Source organism: Papio anubis, chromosome 12 (genome assembly GCF_008728515.1).
Source record: "Papio anubis isolate 15944 chromosome 12, Panubis1.0, whole genome shotgun sequence".
NCBI lineage: Eukaryota > Metazoa > Chordata > Mammalia > Primates > Cercopithecidae > Papio > Papio anubis.
This window is the reverse complement of record NC_044987.1, coordinates 57,280,137-57,299,287: the sequence shown is the minus strand read 5'-3', so window position 1 is coordinate 57,299,287 and position 19,151 is coordinate 57,280,137. Positions and strand designations below refer to the sequence as shown.

Sequence of the window (19,151 nt, the reverse complement as noted above, 5' to 3'; positions counted from 1 at the left end):
TCTTGAGCTAGCAATTATGACTATATTGAATCAGATAACCATCATATAATGGGTACAAGGAACTCTTAAGTATTAGTGCTAGGAGCCGGGCACAGTTGCTCACATCTGTAATAACAGCACTTTAGAAGGCCAAGGCAGGAGTATTGCTTGAGCCCAGGAGTTCAAGACCAGCCTGGGCAGTATAGTGAGACCCTGTCACTACAAAAAAATTAAACAATTAGCTCACATGATGGTGCACACCTGTGGTCCCAGCTACACAGGAGGCTAAGGCAGGAGGATTGCCTGAGCCCCAGGAGGTCGAGGTTGCAATGAGCTATGATTGTGCCACCACTGCACTCTAGTCTAGGGGATAGAGCAAGACCCTGTCTCAAAAAAAAAAAAAAGGAAGGAAGGAAAGAAAGAAAGAAGGAAAGAAAGAAAAAACAGTTTTAATGCTAGGGAACAGCAGATATTACTTAGAAGATAAGGATACTGATACTGTAGTTCAATTTTCAGCTCTGATATTTAGTAACTGAATGAGCTTAAGTCACTTAATCTTTGTTCCTTCATTTGTAAAAGTGGAGGTTATAGTACTTATAAATTCTCCATGAAGATTAAAATAAATGATTTAATTGTTTATAAAAACAAACTTATTGGCAAAGCTTTTGTTTCTCAAAAAGTATGTCTCTTGATTCTAATCTTTCCTCAGCAATCTTCTGCAGTATCTGTTTACGCTCATATTCCCCCATTCAGAAAGACCCTGCTGTAGTACGCTTTAAGTGACACATAGAAGGAAATGAAAGGGGTGAAATAATTTTTAATCCACTGTATTGACACATAGTTTACATGGAATTAAATGCACCCAGTTTAAGTGTATGGTTTGATGAGTCTTGACAAATGTATACTCCTATGTACCCATTACCCTTATGGCAAGAAAGAGAAACTGAACATTTCTATCACTTTAGAACATTCTTTTCTGACCCATTACAGTTAATACTGACCCCTACCCTGGCCTCCAGACCACCACTGATCTCCTTTCTATAATTATAGATTAGTTTGTCTGCTCTGGAATTTTATATAAAAGAAATTATACCATATGTACTCTTTTGTAACTAGCTTCTTTTATTCAGTGTAATATTTTTTGAGGGCACTAATTTGCCAATTACTTCTGATGAATACATTCATCTATGTTGTTACATACATCATTAGTAGTAGTCTATTTTATACTGTTTACCAATGTTGAACATTAAGGTTGTTGCCAGTTTGGGGCTACTATGAATAAAAGGACTATGTACACCTGTTAACAAGTCTTTGTATGGATATATGACTTCATTTCTCTTGGTTATATAACTAGAAGTGGAATTTCTGTGTTGTATGGTAAGTATATGTGTTACTTTATAGGAAACTGCCAAACTGTTTTTCAATTTAATTGCACCTTATTATGGTTCTACTGGCAATATATGAAAATTCCATTTGCTCCATATCCTTGCCAAGACTTGGTATTATCAGTCTTTTTTATTTTGGTCATTCTAGTGAGTATGATATACTATCTCTGTGGTGTTTTAATTTGTATTGTCTTAGTGACTAATGATGTGCATCTTTTTATATTCTAATCATCCAGTTGTATATGTTATATTGAGAACTATCTATTCAAACCTTTTTCCTTTTTTTTTTTTTGAGATGGAGTCTCGCTCTGTTGCCATTCTGGAGTGCAGTGGCATGATCTCAGTTCACTGCAAGCTCCGCCTCCCGGGTTCAAGTGATTCTTCTGCCTCAGCCTCCCAAGTAGCTGGGACAACAGGTGCCCACCACCACCCCCAGCTAATTTTTGTATTTTTAGTAGAGACGGGGTTTCACCATGTTGGCCAGGATGGTGTCAATCTCTTGACCTTGTGATCTGCCTGCCTCGGCCTCCCAAAGTGCTGGGATTACAGGCATGAGCCACTGCACCCAGCCCCCATTTTTATAAACTAGCTTTTTTTTCTTTTTAAATTGTAAAAATTCTTTATGTATTTTGGGTTCAAGTACTGTCAGATATTTGCATTTTAAGTATTTTTTCCAGTCTGTGAATTGTCTTCTCAATTAATGTCTCTTGGAGAACAGAAGTTTTAAATTGTTATGAAATCCAATTTATTTTTTAAATGTTTATGAATAGTGTTTTTGTGTCCTAATAGATCTTTGCCTTCCCAGGATCAAAGATATTTTGTTTATTTGTTTATTTTTTCTAGAAGTTTTATAACTTTATTTTACATTTAGGTCCATGATCCATTTTGAGTTAGTTTTGTCAAAGATCATGTTTTTTTTTTACCAGTATCTGGTTGTTCCAGAACCATCTTTGAGATTATTCTTTCTGCATTAAATTATCTTGACATTTTTCTCGATTCTGTTTTATTGATCACTGTGTGTATCCTCATACTGTGTAGTTACTGTAGCTTTATTGTAAATCTTGAAGTCAGTTACTGAGTAAGTCCTCCAATTTTGTTCTTTTTCAGTGTAGCTTTGGAAATTTTAGGCCCTTTGCATTTCCACATAAATTTTAGAGTCAGCTTGTCAATTTTTACAAAATAGTCTGCTGGAAGATTGACTGTAATTTCTTCGACTCTATAGACCAGTTGGAGGAAAATTACTATCTTAACAATACTAAGTCTCCCAAACCATGACTGTGGTATATTTCTCCATTTATTTAGGTTCCTTTAATTTATCTCAGTGACGTTTTGTGATTTTAAGTGAATAGACTTTGTGAAATTTAACCCTCTGTTTTTCATGGGTAGGATGCTATTTTCAATAGTATTGCTTTTTTTCTTTTTTGATATGAGGTCTGGCTCTCACCCAGGCTGGAGTGCATTGGCATGATCTTGGCTCACTGCAGCCTCCTCATCCCAGGCTCAAGTCATCCTCCTACCTAGCCTCCCAAGTAGCTGGGACTACAAGTGTGCTCCACCATGCCCGGCTAATTTTTGAATTTTTGTAGAGACGGGATTTCGCCATGTTGCCCAGGTTGGTCTCAAACTCCTGACCTCAAGCAATCTTCCCGCCTCAGTCTCCCAAAGTGCTGGAATTACAGGCGTGAGCCACCGCACCTGGCCTCTAATGATTTTTAAATCTGTCTTGCCTTCTGTGTGCTTGTTCATTTGTGAAACATGTACTGGAAAACCTCCTTTATTTTAGGGATGATCCTAGACTCTGTATATACAGAGTCAAGGAACTCATTGTCTGAGGAAGGGGACAGATAAGAAAGTGACTATATGTAATAAAGTGAAATAACCATGGTAATAAATACAAGCCAGGCCTCCTAAAGACCTTGGTTTCTTAATAGATAACTTGCTTTAAAATTTGGAATAATAGAGTTTAAAAGTAAAAACTAATACTTCACCTAATATTTTCATCATTATCCAAGTCGCAAAATTTAAAGGTAAAAGAGATCTTAGAAAGTGCCTCTTCTAACCACCTTTCCTTACAGACAAGAAAATAAGAGTTGGTCCAATTCCCACAGCCAATAGTAAACTGAGAGAACACTCTTGCTGCCTATACCAAGTCACAGTCCTCAAAGGTTGGATTGGATACTCACTGATGGCCAATTGTCTGTTCATATTTGCATATTTACCGGATACCTCATATGTGTTAAGCATTATCTTTGTGCTAGATATATGAAAAAAATAAAATTTATTCCTGCACACAAGGAATTCTCAGGCTAGTTGAGGAGATGGATAAGGAAAGAGACAATTATAATAGACTGGTATTTTCTCCAATAATGTTCCTTAGGAATCATTAGTTGCAAGATATAGAAACCTATTCAAGCTAGCTTGAATTAAGAGAGATTATTTATTTATTGTAAGGATATGAGGAAATTATATGGGACCCAATAGCAGGAAGTACAGCCCCACCTTACTAGAACTGGAAGGGCAGGTTCTTCCCCCTTCCTTCTTTTTGCCATTCCTTCCTCTCCACATGGCTTCACCTCTTTGTATCTGCTATATTTTTCTCTCCCTGCAGATTACTTCTGCTCATTCATCTACTTCTTCATTCAATTTGGCTGCCCCCAAATATCAGCCTCAGACCTTGAGTCCATATGACTTTGACTCTCTATACTTTTTTTTTTTTTTTTTTTTGAGACAGGGTCTTGCTCTGTCATCCCACAGAGTCATCTCCCAGACTCAAGCTCTCCTCCCACCTTAGCCTCCCGAGTAGCTGGGACTACAGGCATGCACCACCATGCCCATTAATTATTTTATTTTTTGTAGAGACAGGGTCTCAATTTGTTGCCCAGGCTGGTCTCAAACTCTTGCGCTCAAGTGATCCTCCTGCATTGGCCTACGGAAGTACTAGGATTACAGGCGTGGGTCACCGCGCTCAGCTGACTCTCTATACTGAATTGATTCAGTCTCTCCCTCCCAAACTCCAGACTTTCAGGCAAGAGCCTTTCATTGTCCCAGCTTAAGTCATATGTCTACTCCTACTCCTTCCAGCCTCTTAGAGGATAATAGGCAGTGCAGGTTTTCTAAGACTACGAGTGGAAAGAAATGATGGGTATCACTCGATCATCGAGAGATACAGGCAAGTGGTAAAGCAGCATTCTATTTATGTTCCTACTTATATATTCTTTTAAAAGTTTCTTTCTCTTTTTTTCAAGGTTTGAATGTTTCAAGATCAAGAACTCAGTAAACTACCATCTGCTTTTTACCTTAGTTCTATTCAGTTTAATAGTAACCACAGTAAGTCATATTTTGTTTCTAACAGATTAAGCATGTAAATTCACCATTTATAGAGTTTGGCATATTTTACTTCCAGTATTTGCTTCATGCTGTCAAACTGCAATCTTGCTACACAAAACGAGAATATCACACTGACAAATATTGCTCCCTTGTTCCCTGTTTAAATGTTACTTCTCACTGTAATTGAAATACTCTTAAAACTCTGTTTAGTTTTTAAAGGGGAAAAGAAAAAAGCAAATATTAGTAGCAATAGGGAAAAATTAATTTTTCTCATAGATGGACATATTAGCTCCTATTTGTTAAAAATGAGAGATTGGCTCTGCTCCATTGGTCCTAATGTGACTGTTTTAATGGTTAACTTTTCCCTAGTAAGTTGAGATAGCTGGTCACTTCTAATCCTACATTAATGCTTTTTTTCCTCAAGTAAATTGCATTTTATATTATGAAAATATTTATTTCAAAAAACACTTATTGAAAACTTACCATGTCAGGCACTAGAAATAGAGAAATAGAAATAGAGAAATAGATTTCAGTTAGCTGAGATGTTGAATAGGAGGCTGAAAGGGCACATATGCACTATTTACTCGTTTCCACATTACTTTGCCTAAAAAAAAGCAGTTGCTATCTGTGAGGAGCTCATTCTATTAGAGATTTTAGGCATGTACACAAAGAATTCATCAAAAGATAATAACTGTAATAATAGGGGTAAAAACTACTTCTATGGTGATGAGATAAAGGAGGTTCAATCAAGGCTTCATGCATGGGTCAAGGAAAGCTTTCAAGAGGAGGCACCTGAACTAGAATTTAGCTGATGATTAGGAGCTCATCAGGCCCCTGGGCAAGAGTGTGGTGAAGCATTTGTAGATAGCAGTATTGTTTGTTCATAGGCAGAGAACTTTGAAACAACATAGTGAACTACCATTTTCAATCACTTACTTTATGCCAGATATTGTAACCATGTACTTTATCTTTATTGTCTCATTAAATCAACACCACTGGTAGAATTGGGCAAGATTTAATATGGCTGGCACATATGGTAATTGAAGAGCAGTGAATGAGTCTAGTGAATTAGACAGACGTCAGATTATAAATACCCTTGTATGCTTTGTTTAAGAGTTCAAATTTTTATCCTCGAAGTAGTGTGGAGCAGTTAGGCATGGTGGCTCACTCCTGTAATCCCAGCACTTTGGGAGGCCGAGGCTGGTGGATCACCTTGAGGTCAGGAGTTCATGACCAGCCTGGCCAATATGGTGAAACCCTGTCTCTACTAAAAATGGAAAAATTAGCCGGGCATGGTGGCATGCCCCTGTAATCCCACCTACTCAGGAGGCTGAGGTGGGAGAATTGCTTGAACCCAGGAGGCAGAGGCTGCTGTGAGCTGAGATCGTGCCACTCCACTCCAGCCTAGGCGACAGAGTGAGACTCTGTCTCGAAAAGAAAAGAAAAGAAAAAGTTAGTGTGGAGCCAATTACTGGTTTAAAGGGAAGATGTAATCAGATATGTGTTTTAGAAAGATTGCTGTGGTTATGGAGGCTGGATTACAGGAGTATGAGGCTAGACCCAGGGACTTTTGTATTTGCTTTAGTAAGATATGAGACTTAGGTGAAAGTAATATAGCTGTGAGGTTGAAAAGAAATGGTCATAAATAACAAACTGCAGGATATGTGACCCACGTCATAGTAGAGGGGGTGAAAGTAGAGTAAAAATGAGTTGTCTAGAATGACTCCTGGCCTGGTTGTCAGGATAGATAGTATGTCTTTAATCAAAACAGGAAACTTGGAGGATGAACAGCTTTTACAGGATAGATAATGAGTAGGTTTGCACCATGGGGTAGGGGTAGAGATAAATTCAATATGAAATGTGTTAAGATTGAGGTGCCTGACATTACTGACATCTGAGGCTTAACAGTTAGGCTGGACTAAAGATGTAGATTTGAGAATTGTCAGGGTATAGTTAGTACAAAAATGTGAGAATAGATGACCTGAAAAAGTAGCATGGGCCATTAAGATGACAAAGGGGCCAGGCACAGTGGCTCACACCTGTAATCCCAGCACTTTGGGAGGCCATGATGGGAGGACTGCTTGAGCCCAGGAGTTCAAGACCAGCTGGGCAACATAGTGAGACTTTGTCTCTACAAAACATTTTTTTAAAATTAGCTGGATATGATGGCATGCACCTGTAGTCCCAGCTACTCAGGAAGCTGAGGTGAGAGGATCGCTTCAGCCCAGGAGGTCAAGGCTTCAGTGAGCCATGATTGTGCCACTGCACTCTGGCCTGGATGACAGAGTGAGACCCTGTCTCAAAACAGACAAAGACTAGAAGTACAACCTAATGAAATACTTACATTTGAGGACTAGGTGGAAGAAATAGAGCTAGCAAAAGCGACTGAGAACAAGCAATCAGGGATGTAAGAAAGCTAAGAGAGCCTGATGTCATGGAGTACAAAGATTTCTAGAAGTGAAAAATGGAAGAACAGTTGCCTCTGAAAGGATGAGTACAATGAAGATTGAGAGCTAATAGAAATTTTCAGTTGGAAGACCAGGTAACCTTAATGAGGATGCTGTCAGTAGTAAATTGATGGAGGCAGAAGCTAGATTTCAGTTAGCTGAGATGTTGAATAGGAGGCTGAAAGGGCACATGGCGCACCATTTACTCAAGCTCACTACTTCTGCCTAAACTACTGTAATTAGTCCATTCTCATGCTGCTATGTAAAGAAATACCCAAGACTGGATAATTTATAAAGGAAAGAGGTTTAATTGACTCACAGTTCCGCACGGCTGGGGAGACCTCCGGAAACTTAACAATCATCGTGGAAGGTGAAGCAAACACATCCTTCTTCGCATGGTGGCAGGAGAAAGAAGTGCAGAGTGAAGGGGGAAGAAGCTCCTTATAAAATCATCAGATCTCATGAGAACTCACTCACTATGATGAGAACAGCATAGGGCATGGGAGAACCACCCCCATGATCTGTTCACCTCCCACAAAGTCCCTTCCCCAACACGCAGGGATTACAATTCAAATTACAATTCAAGATGAGATTTTCGGTGGGCATACAGCCAAACCATATCAACTACATATTGGTTAATCATGAAAGAATTGTAGAATTTCAGAGGTGAAATGAAGTCTTGTTATGATATGAAAGAAGAGAATCAAATCTAGAGATTGTCAGTGACTTGCCTGGCCAATCAAGTTCATATAGAGAATTGGTGAGAGAGACAGACTTTGAAGTCAGATTTAAGTTTGGATCCAGGTTACTTAAAAACTTTGGGACCTTGCAAATTACTTAATCTCTCTCAGCCTTAGTTCCCTTTATCTGTTAAATGAAGAAAATAGTATATATTTTATGTTAGTTGTGAAAATCAATACCTAACACATAGGAAGGGCTCCATAATTATTTGCTTTAAAAAATGTCTTTAAGGCCGGGCGCGGTGACTCACACCTGTAATCCCAACACTTTGGGAGGCCGAGGCGGGTGGATCACGAGGTCAGGAGATCGAGACCATCCTGGCTAACATGGTGAAACCCTGTCTCTACTAAAAATACAAAAAAAATAGCCACACCTGGTGGCGGGCGCCTGTAGTGCTAACTGCTGGGAAGGCTGAGGCAGAAGAATGGCGTGAACCCGGGAGGCCGAGGTTGCAGTGAGCTGAGATCGGGTGAGACTCCATCTCAAAACAAACAAACAAAAAATGTCTTTAAGAGGCATGAGGCATGTCCTTTTGCATTTCTTTTATTAGTCACAATGGGAATCTGATAGCATTACCTATATAAATGGAAATTAGTATTCTGAAATAAGAAATTTCAGAGATTAAAAGCATTCTCCCTTACTGGGTTTAGAGTTACAGATATATAATATCTCATACACATCATACTTTTAAAACTCACAATGCTTAAAGGAAATAATCTGGGGGTTTTTTTTCTTTTTTTTTTTTTGTACTGAGGGTAGAAATTTTGTAGCCAAATAATAAAATTATATAAAATTTTATGGGATTGCTACATTATATGAGGATATAGAAATAGCTAAATCCAGTACTTAGTATCAGAAATATCATAGTCTTGTAGGGAGAAAAAACAAACTATTAAATGCCACAAAGTTTATACTGAAGAGTAATGGTAGAAAGGAGGGTGACTGGTTGCTTCTGCTGTGTAGAGAAAGGATCAGAAAAGGCTTCAAGAAGGAGGTATAGTTTGAGTTGAATCCTAAAAGATGATTAATGAGTAGAGGAGGATTTCTGAACAAAGTAAAGAGCAGCATGTTTAAAAATACAGAAGTGTGAAACTAGCACATTGTAGGAAGCACAGTACTTTCTGGAGACTTGGATGAGGAGGAGACAAGAAGACAATAGTGAGACCAAACAGAAAGGCTAAGAAATTTGAACTGTATCTTGCAAGTGATGAGAGTCATGGCAGGGTTATGACTTGAATTTTGATTCCCCTGTACCATATCATTTAAAAATTGTGCTCCAGTGGGGAAATACATACATGTTAAATCTTAACTAGGCATTGAGCTTAATCATCCACATGATATTGGAACCTACAACTAGGGTTTGTGTAACTGCGAATGCATCTAGAAAGGTGAGTTAGAGATTTCTGGAAGCATAAGAAAGCACAAGAAATTTGTTTTAAATGTCTTCACTTACTGAGCCCCTACTGTATGCTAGACACTTTCAGGTATTTTAGCTTATCATTCCTCACCACTATTATTGTTCATTATCCAGATGAGGAAGGATGCGTCTTTTAGTTAACTTGTCCAAGGCCTGTAGCAAGTAAGTGGCAAAGGTTGAAATTTACTCCTATCTCTACGTCCGGTGTTCTCTCTGTTGTAGAACAGATCTGCTACGGGGATTGTCAACATAACTTCTTCACTCCTCATGAGTATCCATGTATCCTTATCCCTCCTTGATACTGATGCAGAGTTTGCAGTGGTCCACAACAGATCTAAAACATTCTGCTCACCATAACAGGGCTAGCACTAAGGAAATCCTCCTGTAGCTCCCAGCCTTCTTGTGGCATGCCACTTGATCTGATTGCTTTTACAGGCTGGATTCAAGTCTGAGTAAGATGGGGGAAGCAGAAGAGGTTTGGGATTTGCAGAGTAGTTGGAATTGGTTTTTCTTCCCTTCATAATGTACTTCATTCACGTGTTTTTTCTAATATTTTGCAGGTTTACCTTAAGGTAAAAGAGCCAATATTCCATCAGGTAATTTTTTGTAAATTATTACACATTAGATTGTTTAACGATACATGGCTGCTTGTGATTTCCTTGTCTAAGAAATGATATGCAGATAAAAAAATTTTTTAATGAAATGGTAGATGTTCTAAGGAAGTTCAGTGTTTAAGAGAGGTTGCAAACTCAAATGCTTACAGGAGCTTAGTGTAGGTAACAGGAATATACCTGGGATAGCCAATGTGCAGGTCCAGCTGGCTGTTGGTATTCAGTAATACAGGTGCAACATTGCTATTATAAGCAGAAAGAACCAGGAAGCATTATGCACATACACATAAAGTCTTTTTATGACATCTAGAAAAGACAGACTGAAAATTCCTTGAACATTTTCCCCCTAATATATTTTAATGCATTTTTGACATGGGAGGTGATGTACATTGAAGGAAGCGAACACAGGAAACTTTAGTGTAGGAAATGGTGATTTAAGTGCATGCCATTATGAAACCAGAGTGAAATAAAGAAGCAGGCCTTTGAGTGCTGCCACATGCCTGGTACTATGCTCACTACTACACAGACTTCTAATCTCACCAACAGTCCAACTAATTGGGAATTATTATATACATTTCAAGGAAAATGAGCTCAGAAATATTAAATAATTGCCCTAAGGTGACACAGTTATTAAGGGGGAGAACCAGGATTATAACCTAGATTTGTCTGACTCCTTTTCAACATTCTTTTAACAAACTAGCAAACAAAAATGAATAAATAAGCACGCTTTTCAGAAGTGCCACAGTTTTAAAATATTTTGTGCTTATATAAACATTTACTAATGTTCTTGTAACTTTTACAATTCAAGCTATACAATAATCATCTAACTGGAACCTAGCTTTTGAAGTATATTCTATAACCACATTATTATGCCTTGCTTTTCTCCAGGTCAGTTGCAGGTGGATGAACTAAAATAAATGCTACAGAAAAGACATCCTCACGGCCGGGCGTGGTGGCTCACACCTGTAATCCCAGCACTTTGGGAGGCCGAGGTGGGTGGATCAGTTGAGGTCAGGAGTTCAAAACCAGCTGGGCCAACATGGTGAAACCCCATCTCTACTAAAAATACAAAAATTAACCAGGCATGGTGGTGTGCACCTGTAATCCCAACTACTTGGGAGGCTGAGGCAGGAGAATTACTTGAACCCAGGAGGCAGAAGTTGCAGTGAGCCGAGATCATACCACTGCACTCCAACCTGGGTAACAGAATGAGACTCTGTCTCAAAAAAAAAAGACATCCTCACTTTCTTGTTTACTGTAACTTGAAATTATGCCATTATGTAATTACTCTTTTATTTAGAAAGTTTTATTAACAGTATAAAAAACAAAGTTGGCCAGACACAGTAGCTTATGCCTATAATCTCAGTCCTTTGGGAGGCTGAGGTGGGAGGATTGCTTGAAGCCAGAAGTTAGAGACTAACCTGGGCAACATAGCAAAAAATAAAAAAATAAATAAATAAAAATTAATCAGGCATGGTGGGACATGCCTGTATTCCTAGTTACTCGGGAAGCTGAGGCAGGAGGATCCCTTGAGCCCAGGAGTTTAAACCTGCAGTGAACTATGATTGTGCCACTGCACTCCAGCCCAGGCAACATCTCTTTTAAAATAATAATAAATAAATGAAGTTAATCTGTATAAATACCTTAGTTTTTATGAACTTCTTGTTCGCCTTTACTAAGAAAGAAAAATAATGACCACAAAAATATAAAATTTGGAAATTCTGGGTTGATTTTTACAAGTTTTATGACCATCTATTTTTCATTTTGTGTTTTAGAACTATTTGACACTATGTAATAAAAAACAACTCTTAATAAGTAACTACTCCTAGTGCAATATCCATGTGTTTTTCCACTAATAAAGATTTTCTTCTCTATGTATAGCAGTAATATTTACTGATAAGAAGAGAAGCAGGATGAAAGCTAGGTCTATCCATTCCCACTGTGGCTTGTGTCGTAGGCCTAGAGATTAAAAATCAGGATAGAGAAATGAAGAAATAAGGAAATGCTAGGGTGAAGCAAATAAGTAATCTAAAGGTAAAAGACATTCATTCATTCAACAGATGTCTACTATCTGCCTTCTCTGTACCAAATTCTGAGCTGGAATTTGCAGACAGGCAGCAAAGCAAAGACTTTATGATCTACATACAGTCAAGCAGACCTGGATTTAAAATCTAGTCTCCTCCACTTACTAACTGTACACCCTGGACAAGTTAGTTAACCTCTCTGAGCTTTGGTTTCCTCATTGTTCAACAATCGCCCCACCTTTTTTTTTTTAAATAGAGCCTCGCCCTGTCACTCAGGCTGGAGTGCAGTGGCTCCATCACAGCTCACTACAGCCTTGACCTCCTGGGCTCACGCAGTCCTCCCGCCTCAGCCTCCCAAGTAGCGGGGATTACAGGCACACACCACTACAACAGGCTGTTTTGCATCTTTTGTAGAGATGGGTTTTACCATGTTGCCCGGCAGGTCTCAAAACTCCTGACCTCAAGCAATCTGCTCGCCTCAGCTCCCGCCTTGGTGAAGCTCAGGCAGGGTTACAGGTGTGAGCCACCGTGCCCAGCCTGAACAAACCCTTTTTAAGTGCCTTCAATGTTCCAGGCACCGTACTAGGCACAAGAGATACATACACTAGTGAATAAAATAACAAGCCCTGCCCTCATGGAACTTCACTCTCTCTATAATAACCTCCTAAGTTTGAGGATTGAATGAAATAATGCATATAAAACCCTTGTCACATAGTAAACAATAAATGTTAACTAATATTAGTATACATAGGCAAATAAGATATGGCCACTAATCTCAAGAAGATCATTATCTAATCAGTAATATAGACTTGTAAAAAATAATTGCAGTATATAAGTCTTGTGATAAATATGTAAAAGCAGTGGTAATATAGACAAGGGTATGCTCTGTCTACTTAGATGACTCCTAGAGGGGCTTCAGGAGAGTCTTGAACAAGATGTCACAGGTAGAGAAGTAGAGAAAGGCTATTCCATCTATAGAGAAGCATGTGTTAAGGCAGCAGTCCCCAACCTTTTTAGCACCAGAGACCGATTTTGTGGAAGACAGTTTTTCCACAGACAGCCAGGGAATGGTTTTGGGATTCTACCTCATATCATCAGGCATTAGATTCTTATAAGGAGCACACGACCTAGATCCCTTGTGTGTGCAGTTCACAATAGTGTTTGTGTTCCTATGAGAATCTAATGCCATTGCTGATTTGATAACAGGCGGAGCTCAGGCGATAATGCTCACTTGCCTGCAGCTCACCTCCTGCTGTGCAGTCCAGTTCCTAAAAGGCTGCAGACGGGTACCAGTCTGGGGGATGGGGACCCCTGTGTTAAGGTACAGAAGTGTGAATTGGTAACTCTTGCACATGAAACAGGAGTACAAGTTCACCCAGGGATTTGTGGTAGCGTGTTGAGGTGTTTACAAAATCACTGACTGCATCTCAACATTCCTATTTTCCTATAACATTTATTTTATTCAACTATATTGCAGGGATTAAACTTTTTTTGTTTTTGTTTTTTGATACGGAGTCTCACTCTGTCACCCAGACTGGAGTGCAGTGGCGCAATCTCGGCTCACTGGAACTTCCATCTCCCGGGTTCGTTATTCTCATGCCTCAGCCTCCCAGGTAGCTGGGACTACAGGTGTGCACCATCACGCCTGGCTAATTTTTGTATTTTTAGTAGAAACGGGGTATCGCCATGTTGGCCAGGCTGGTCTTGAACTCCTGACCTAAAGTGATCTGCCCACCTCAGCCTCCCAAAGTGCTGGGATTAAAGGCGTGAGCCACCACTCCTGACCTAATTTTTGTATTTTCAGTAGAGACAGGGTTTTTTCATGTTGGCCAGGCTGGTATCAAACTTCTGACCTCATGTGATCCGCCCGCCTTGGCAACCCAAAGTGCTGGGATTACAGGCATGTGCCATCGTGCTCAGCTGGGATTAAACTTTTTAAAGTTAAAACAAATATAAATATGTTATAGAATTGAGTACAATGACCACATGAATTTTTAGGATGAAATAAGAAACTTCAAAGAAGTTTGTGTTTTCAGTGTGCCTCTCCCATCTTTGTCCATCAGGAATAAGTCATTCTTCCTTTGCTACTGGGAGTATTTCGTAGAAAAGTTTTAAAAGCATTGGTATACTATAAATATTTGGTGTGGCTGGCCCTAGCTGTAGGAGATGGGTTTGGATTACTGATGAGGGGTTAGGTCATGAGGAGCCCTTTATACTATGCTTAAAATTATAAGCAGTCAGGAGCCATTAAAGGGTTTTAAGCTGTAGTATGAGCAGATGAGATTCTCATTATAGAAAGATCATTGAAAGGCTACCTAGGGTCTGGAGGAAGGAAGTAAAAGGCCAAGGAAAGAGACAAGTTTGATTTCTGTTGCTCTAGTCCATTGAGAAAGGATTTAAAAAAAAAAACAAAAAAACAGTGCTATAGGATGATATGAAACAATACACTATAGATATAACAAGTAAATTTATATAGTATACATACTTGCTAGAAGGTGATAACTGCTATAAAAAAGAAAAACCATGTTAGGGTAGGGTGATGTCCTTCCACTTGCCCCTCCTTCACTCTCTCCAGTCACAGTGAGTCTTGCTTTATATTTCAAACACAATAAGCATGTTTTCACTTTAGGACTTTGGCACTCACTATTACCACTGCCTAGGATACTAGTACCCCAGCTATCTACATCGTTTATATCCTCACTCATTCAAGTCTCTGCCTAAATGTTAACTTAGCAGAGAGGCCTTATCTAACAACTCTATCTAAAATTATAGCCCATCCTTCTCTGTGTTATCCTGATTTAACTTTTATTAGTTGCTTTAGTAGAGAGAAAACACTAATAATACTTTTATAGCCTTTGGAGTCCGGAGACTGAAAACAACTATTAAATATAGATAAAATTTCACTATAAAAATATACGTATTGTTGGATAAAAATTATAAAAAGGACCAGAAAAGTCTATATTCTATCATCTTTTTTACTTAAAAAAAAAAAACCTCTATAAGTTGAGAAATCAAACTTGCATGCTGCCAGCCAGATAAAATCAGTTTCTATATAGTTGGAAGGAGGGAATGAATACTGGGTAGGCCACTAGCAATGGGGAGCATCAAAAGTATGGGGTAAGTGTGCTCTGGAGAGAAGAAAGTTAATTTGAAAAAGTCCCATGATGTTGCCAAGGCATAGGTTCTTTCCTAATCCATCATTTCGTATGCTCAACAAATCTCTGGGAAATTCATTCCCATTGACTCCTATATGCTGACAGTTCTATTTCTTCAGCTCTGATTTTTCTTCTAAACTATAGACCTAGGTATCCAACTTCTGCTAGATGTCTCTACTTAGCTATCTCACTGGCACATCAAACTCTGAACGTATATGCAGAAGTGAACTCACCATTTTTCTCCCTAGTCTTTCTTCTCTTCATATATTCTCTAATCCAGTAATTAATTTTGCCATGCATCTAACTGTCCATGCCATAAACCAGGCCATCATCCTTGTCTTTCCCCCTCTCTAACTTCCATTCAAATTAATGATTAGTCTGAACCCTAAATCTCTAATCTGTTCACTTCTCTGCATCTCCCCTATATTACCCTAGTTCAGGTCTCCATCTCTCACTTAGATTACTGCAACACGTTATCATTGGTCTGTTTCCTGTCAGTCTCACCTCCCTCTCATTCTCCACTCAGCACAACAGGGACATCTTTCTAATACATGAGTCTGACCATGTTATCTATTGGTGAAACTTTCATTGACTTTCCATTATTTTTCCTGTTTGTTTGTTTGTTTTGTTTTGTTTTTTTTGAGATGGAGTCTTGCTCTTGTTGCCCAGGCTGGAGTGCAATAGCACCATCTTGGCTCACTGCAACCTCCGCCTCTTGGGTTCAAGCAATTCTCCTGCCTCAGCCTCCCAAGTAACTGGGATTACTGGCACCCACCACCACACTCAGCTAATTTTTTGTATTTTTTAGTAAAGATGGGGTTTCACCATGTTGGCCAGGCTGGTCTGGAACTCCTAACCTCAGGTAATCCACCCACCTCGGCCTCCCAAAGTGCTGGGATTACAGGTGTGAGCCACCCCACCCAGCCTTTTTTTTTTTTTTTTCCTGAGACAGAGTCTTGTTCTGTCACCCAGGCTGGAGTACAGTGGTGCAATCTTAGCTCACTGCAACCTCCGCCTCCTGGGTTCAAGCAATTCTTGTGCCTCAGCCTCCCAAGTAGCTGGGATTACAAGCATCTGCCACCACACCTGGCTAATTTTTGCATTTTTAGTAGAGATGGGGTTTCACCATGTTGGCCAGGCTGGTCTCGAACTCCTGACCTCAAGTGATCCACCTGCCTCAGCCTCCTAAAGTGCTGGGATTACAGGTGTGAGCCACCACACCCAGCCTCTGTTACTGTTATATAAAGTCCAGCTCTTTAACATGACTTGAAAGGCCAGATTTGACCTCTGGTCTCTGACTCCATTTTTCCTATTCTGTATTACAACAATATACTATAAGGATCTTTTTTTTCCTCCTTGTCTCTGGAATATAAGATATGACAATAACTCTCTTCCACTTTCTTTTAAGGTAACTGCTACATGAGCTTCAGGTATAAAATTTTAAACACCATATCCTCTAGAAAGACTTTCTACTGCATAAGTCTGGATTAGGTGGCCTTCCTATGTGTTTACAAAGTACTCTGTACAGTTCCTGCCATAGAGTTATAATACTGTATTACAATTGCCTGGTTACTTATCTCTCCCTTTACTAGATTGTAATTGCTGTGAGTATAGGGATTACACCTGTCTTATTCACCATTTGAGCTGCGGTTATGGATTTAAGCTGGCAGTGAGACTCTAATAAGCTTTAATGTAATACTATGTTTACTCAGCTTTATACAAGGATACAGGGTGAGAGTTATAGCAGATGTAGCATCTTCATCTCATCAGAAGACCCAGAGCTATTCATATACACAGCTTCTTTTCTACCCTTATCCACATAAGATTGAGACCAGCCTAGGCAACATAGTGAGACCTCGTCTATACTAAAAAGAAAAAAATTAACCAGGATATGGTTACACACACCTCTAGTCCCACCCAGCTACTTGGGAGGCTGAGGCAAGAGGATGGCTTGAGCCTGGGAGATCAAGGCTGCAATGAGCTATGATCATGCCATTACACTCCAGCCTAGATGACAAAAGACCCTGCCTCAAAAGAAATAAGAGTAATAAAATAAAACTTAATCAAAATTCTATTATAACTCAAAAGCAAACAGTATTATTAATTACTTAGGAATGCATTTGTAGATGACTACTTTAAGTTAGTAATTATATAAAGAAAAGCAAAACAATGTTTATTACACAAGTCAGAAGAGGGGTTTCCTCTAAAAAGGAAGGGAGAGGGTTGGACTGGGAAGACACAAATGCAGCACTTCTGGGGGGTTAACAAGGATTTACTTCTTGACCTGGGTGGTGCTTTCTCAACTATTGGCTTTATATGTATTTGCTAAATCATATTTTCCCACTAGGTTCAATTTTCCAGGTACTAATACTCATCTAATGCTCAATACAGAAAAGAAAGAAGAGCCAACGCTAGGAAGATATGGGAACATATAGAATAAAGAACACAGGAAAATGGATTAACCTTAGTCAAGAAGTGGGCACCTTTTTTGGAGACTAGGGATGAGAAAGAATGCCAAGGGAGGATGCACATGAATGCAGAGGCATTTAGAAGAGTTAAAAGAATTCAGGTTTATAATATTGTAAAATGGGAAGCACAATTACTGTATTTGCTGAAAGCAAAGCTAAAGAGAAGAGAGGAGCTAAAGAGTATGAGGCAAAATTACAACATTTGTTCAGGTTTCAGCAGATATTTAAAATTTCAAAGATCCATTCAGAATTAAAATTGATATAGGAATTCTGATATTGGTTATTTAATAAAGTTAAGCAGGCTCTTAACTTTTCCTCAGAAGTTAGCATGACTTAGTGATTTAACACATTTTTAAAAATTCTATTCTCTAAAATGTAATGAAGGATAATAAATATTTACATTTAATTGGGAAGGCTATTTTGGTAGGCAAAATAGACTTCCTTTGCCAAAGAATAATTATTATACTAACCTCATTTTCCATTCCTATTTAGGTCATGTATGGAATGTTGGTCTTTACATTAGTACTTCGATCTATTTATATTGTTACATGGTAAGTAGTTTGGATCATCTGTACTATGATTGAAGTATACTCAGACCTATGACAGTAAATCTATAGCCTAAATTGAAATAACACACAAAAGCTCACTTCAGTAGAGATGTTGGAAGAAAACTATAACCCAACACTTATTGTTATATTATAGGGAATACTGGGTCTTCAGACAAGTTGTTCATGGGCATCAAGTGAAAACTAGGGTTCCAAAATTAAAGACATGGGAAAATTAAAGGGAGCTGTCTATGATGGCCTTGTTTTGAATATTTATAAAGTTCATTAGATATTAGATACCTTAAAAATCCTACAGTTAAAACAAAATTGTTTTTGTCTTTCTTAAACCTACTTGACTAGAGATTTCCTTTTACATAGTACCTCCAAGGAAGGCTATTAATGTCACAAAGAATTAGTATTTCATGAAAGATTATTTGGGAAATGGGTATAATCTTTAGGCATTCATGAAAATTAAATAAGAAATAACATTCGTGAGATTACCTTAAATAGGGTGTGGCTGCACAACAGGTGTTCAATAAATAAGTAGTATGATTTGTAGGTTTGTTCTTTTTTTTCCTTTTTTATTAAACTTTTAGTTTCTAGATAACTGTAGAAATGCATACATTTGTAAAAAAAAAAAAATAGATCCCAGTATCCTTTACCACTCTCCTCCATTTGTAGCATCTTACAAAACTATAGTATGATATCAAAACCAAGGCTTGATATGAATAGTCAAGATACAAAACATTTCCATCATCAGAAGGATGCCTGTGTTGCCCTTTTATAACCACACCTACTTCCCTCCTGCCCCACCTCACTCCTCACTCCCTATCCTTAACCCCTGGTGATCACTTAATCTGTTCTGCATTTCTGTTTTTGTCATTTCAAGAATGTTATATAAATGGAATCATATATATAACCTTTGAGATTGGCTTTTTGAACTCAGCATAATTATCTGGCGATTAATCCAAGTTGTTGAGTGTGTCAATAATTCATTCCTTTCTATTGCTGAGTAGTATTCCATGGCATAGACGTACCACAGTTTAACCATT

General features: G+C 38.6%; 1 protein-coding gene across 5 annotated transcripts in view; it reads left to right on the top strand.

The window, feature by feature from the left end:
* The window catches only part of ACER3 (alkaline ceramidase 3), a 162,623-nt gene that overhangs the window by 116,152 nt on the left and 27,320 nt on the right, over nt 1-19,151 (top strand). For 4 of the 5 annotated variants that reach the window (XM_017948779.2, XM_017948783.2, XM_017948781.3 and 1 more), the window contains 3 exons: nt 4,610-4,691; nt 9,857-9,892; nt 18,047-18,105. In XM_017948779.2, the coding sequence (XP_017804268.1) occupies nt 4,610-4,691; nt 9,857-9,892; nt 18,047-18,105 (177 nt within the window). The remainder of the gene's footprint in view (nt 1-4,609; nt 4,692-9,856; nt 9,893-18,046; nt 18,106-19,151) is intronic. The other variant, XM_031653093.1, reaches the window with a different exon arrangement.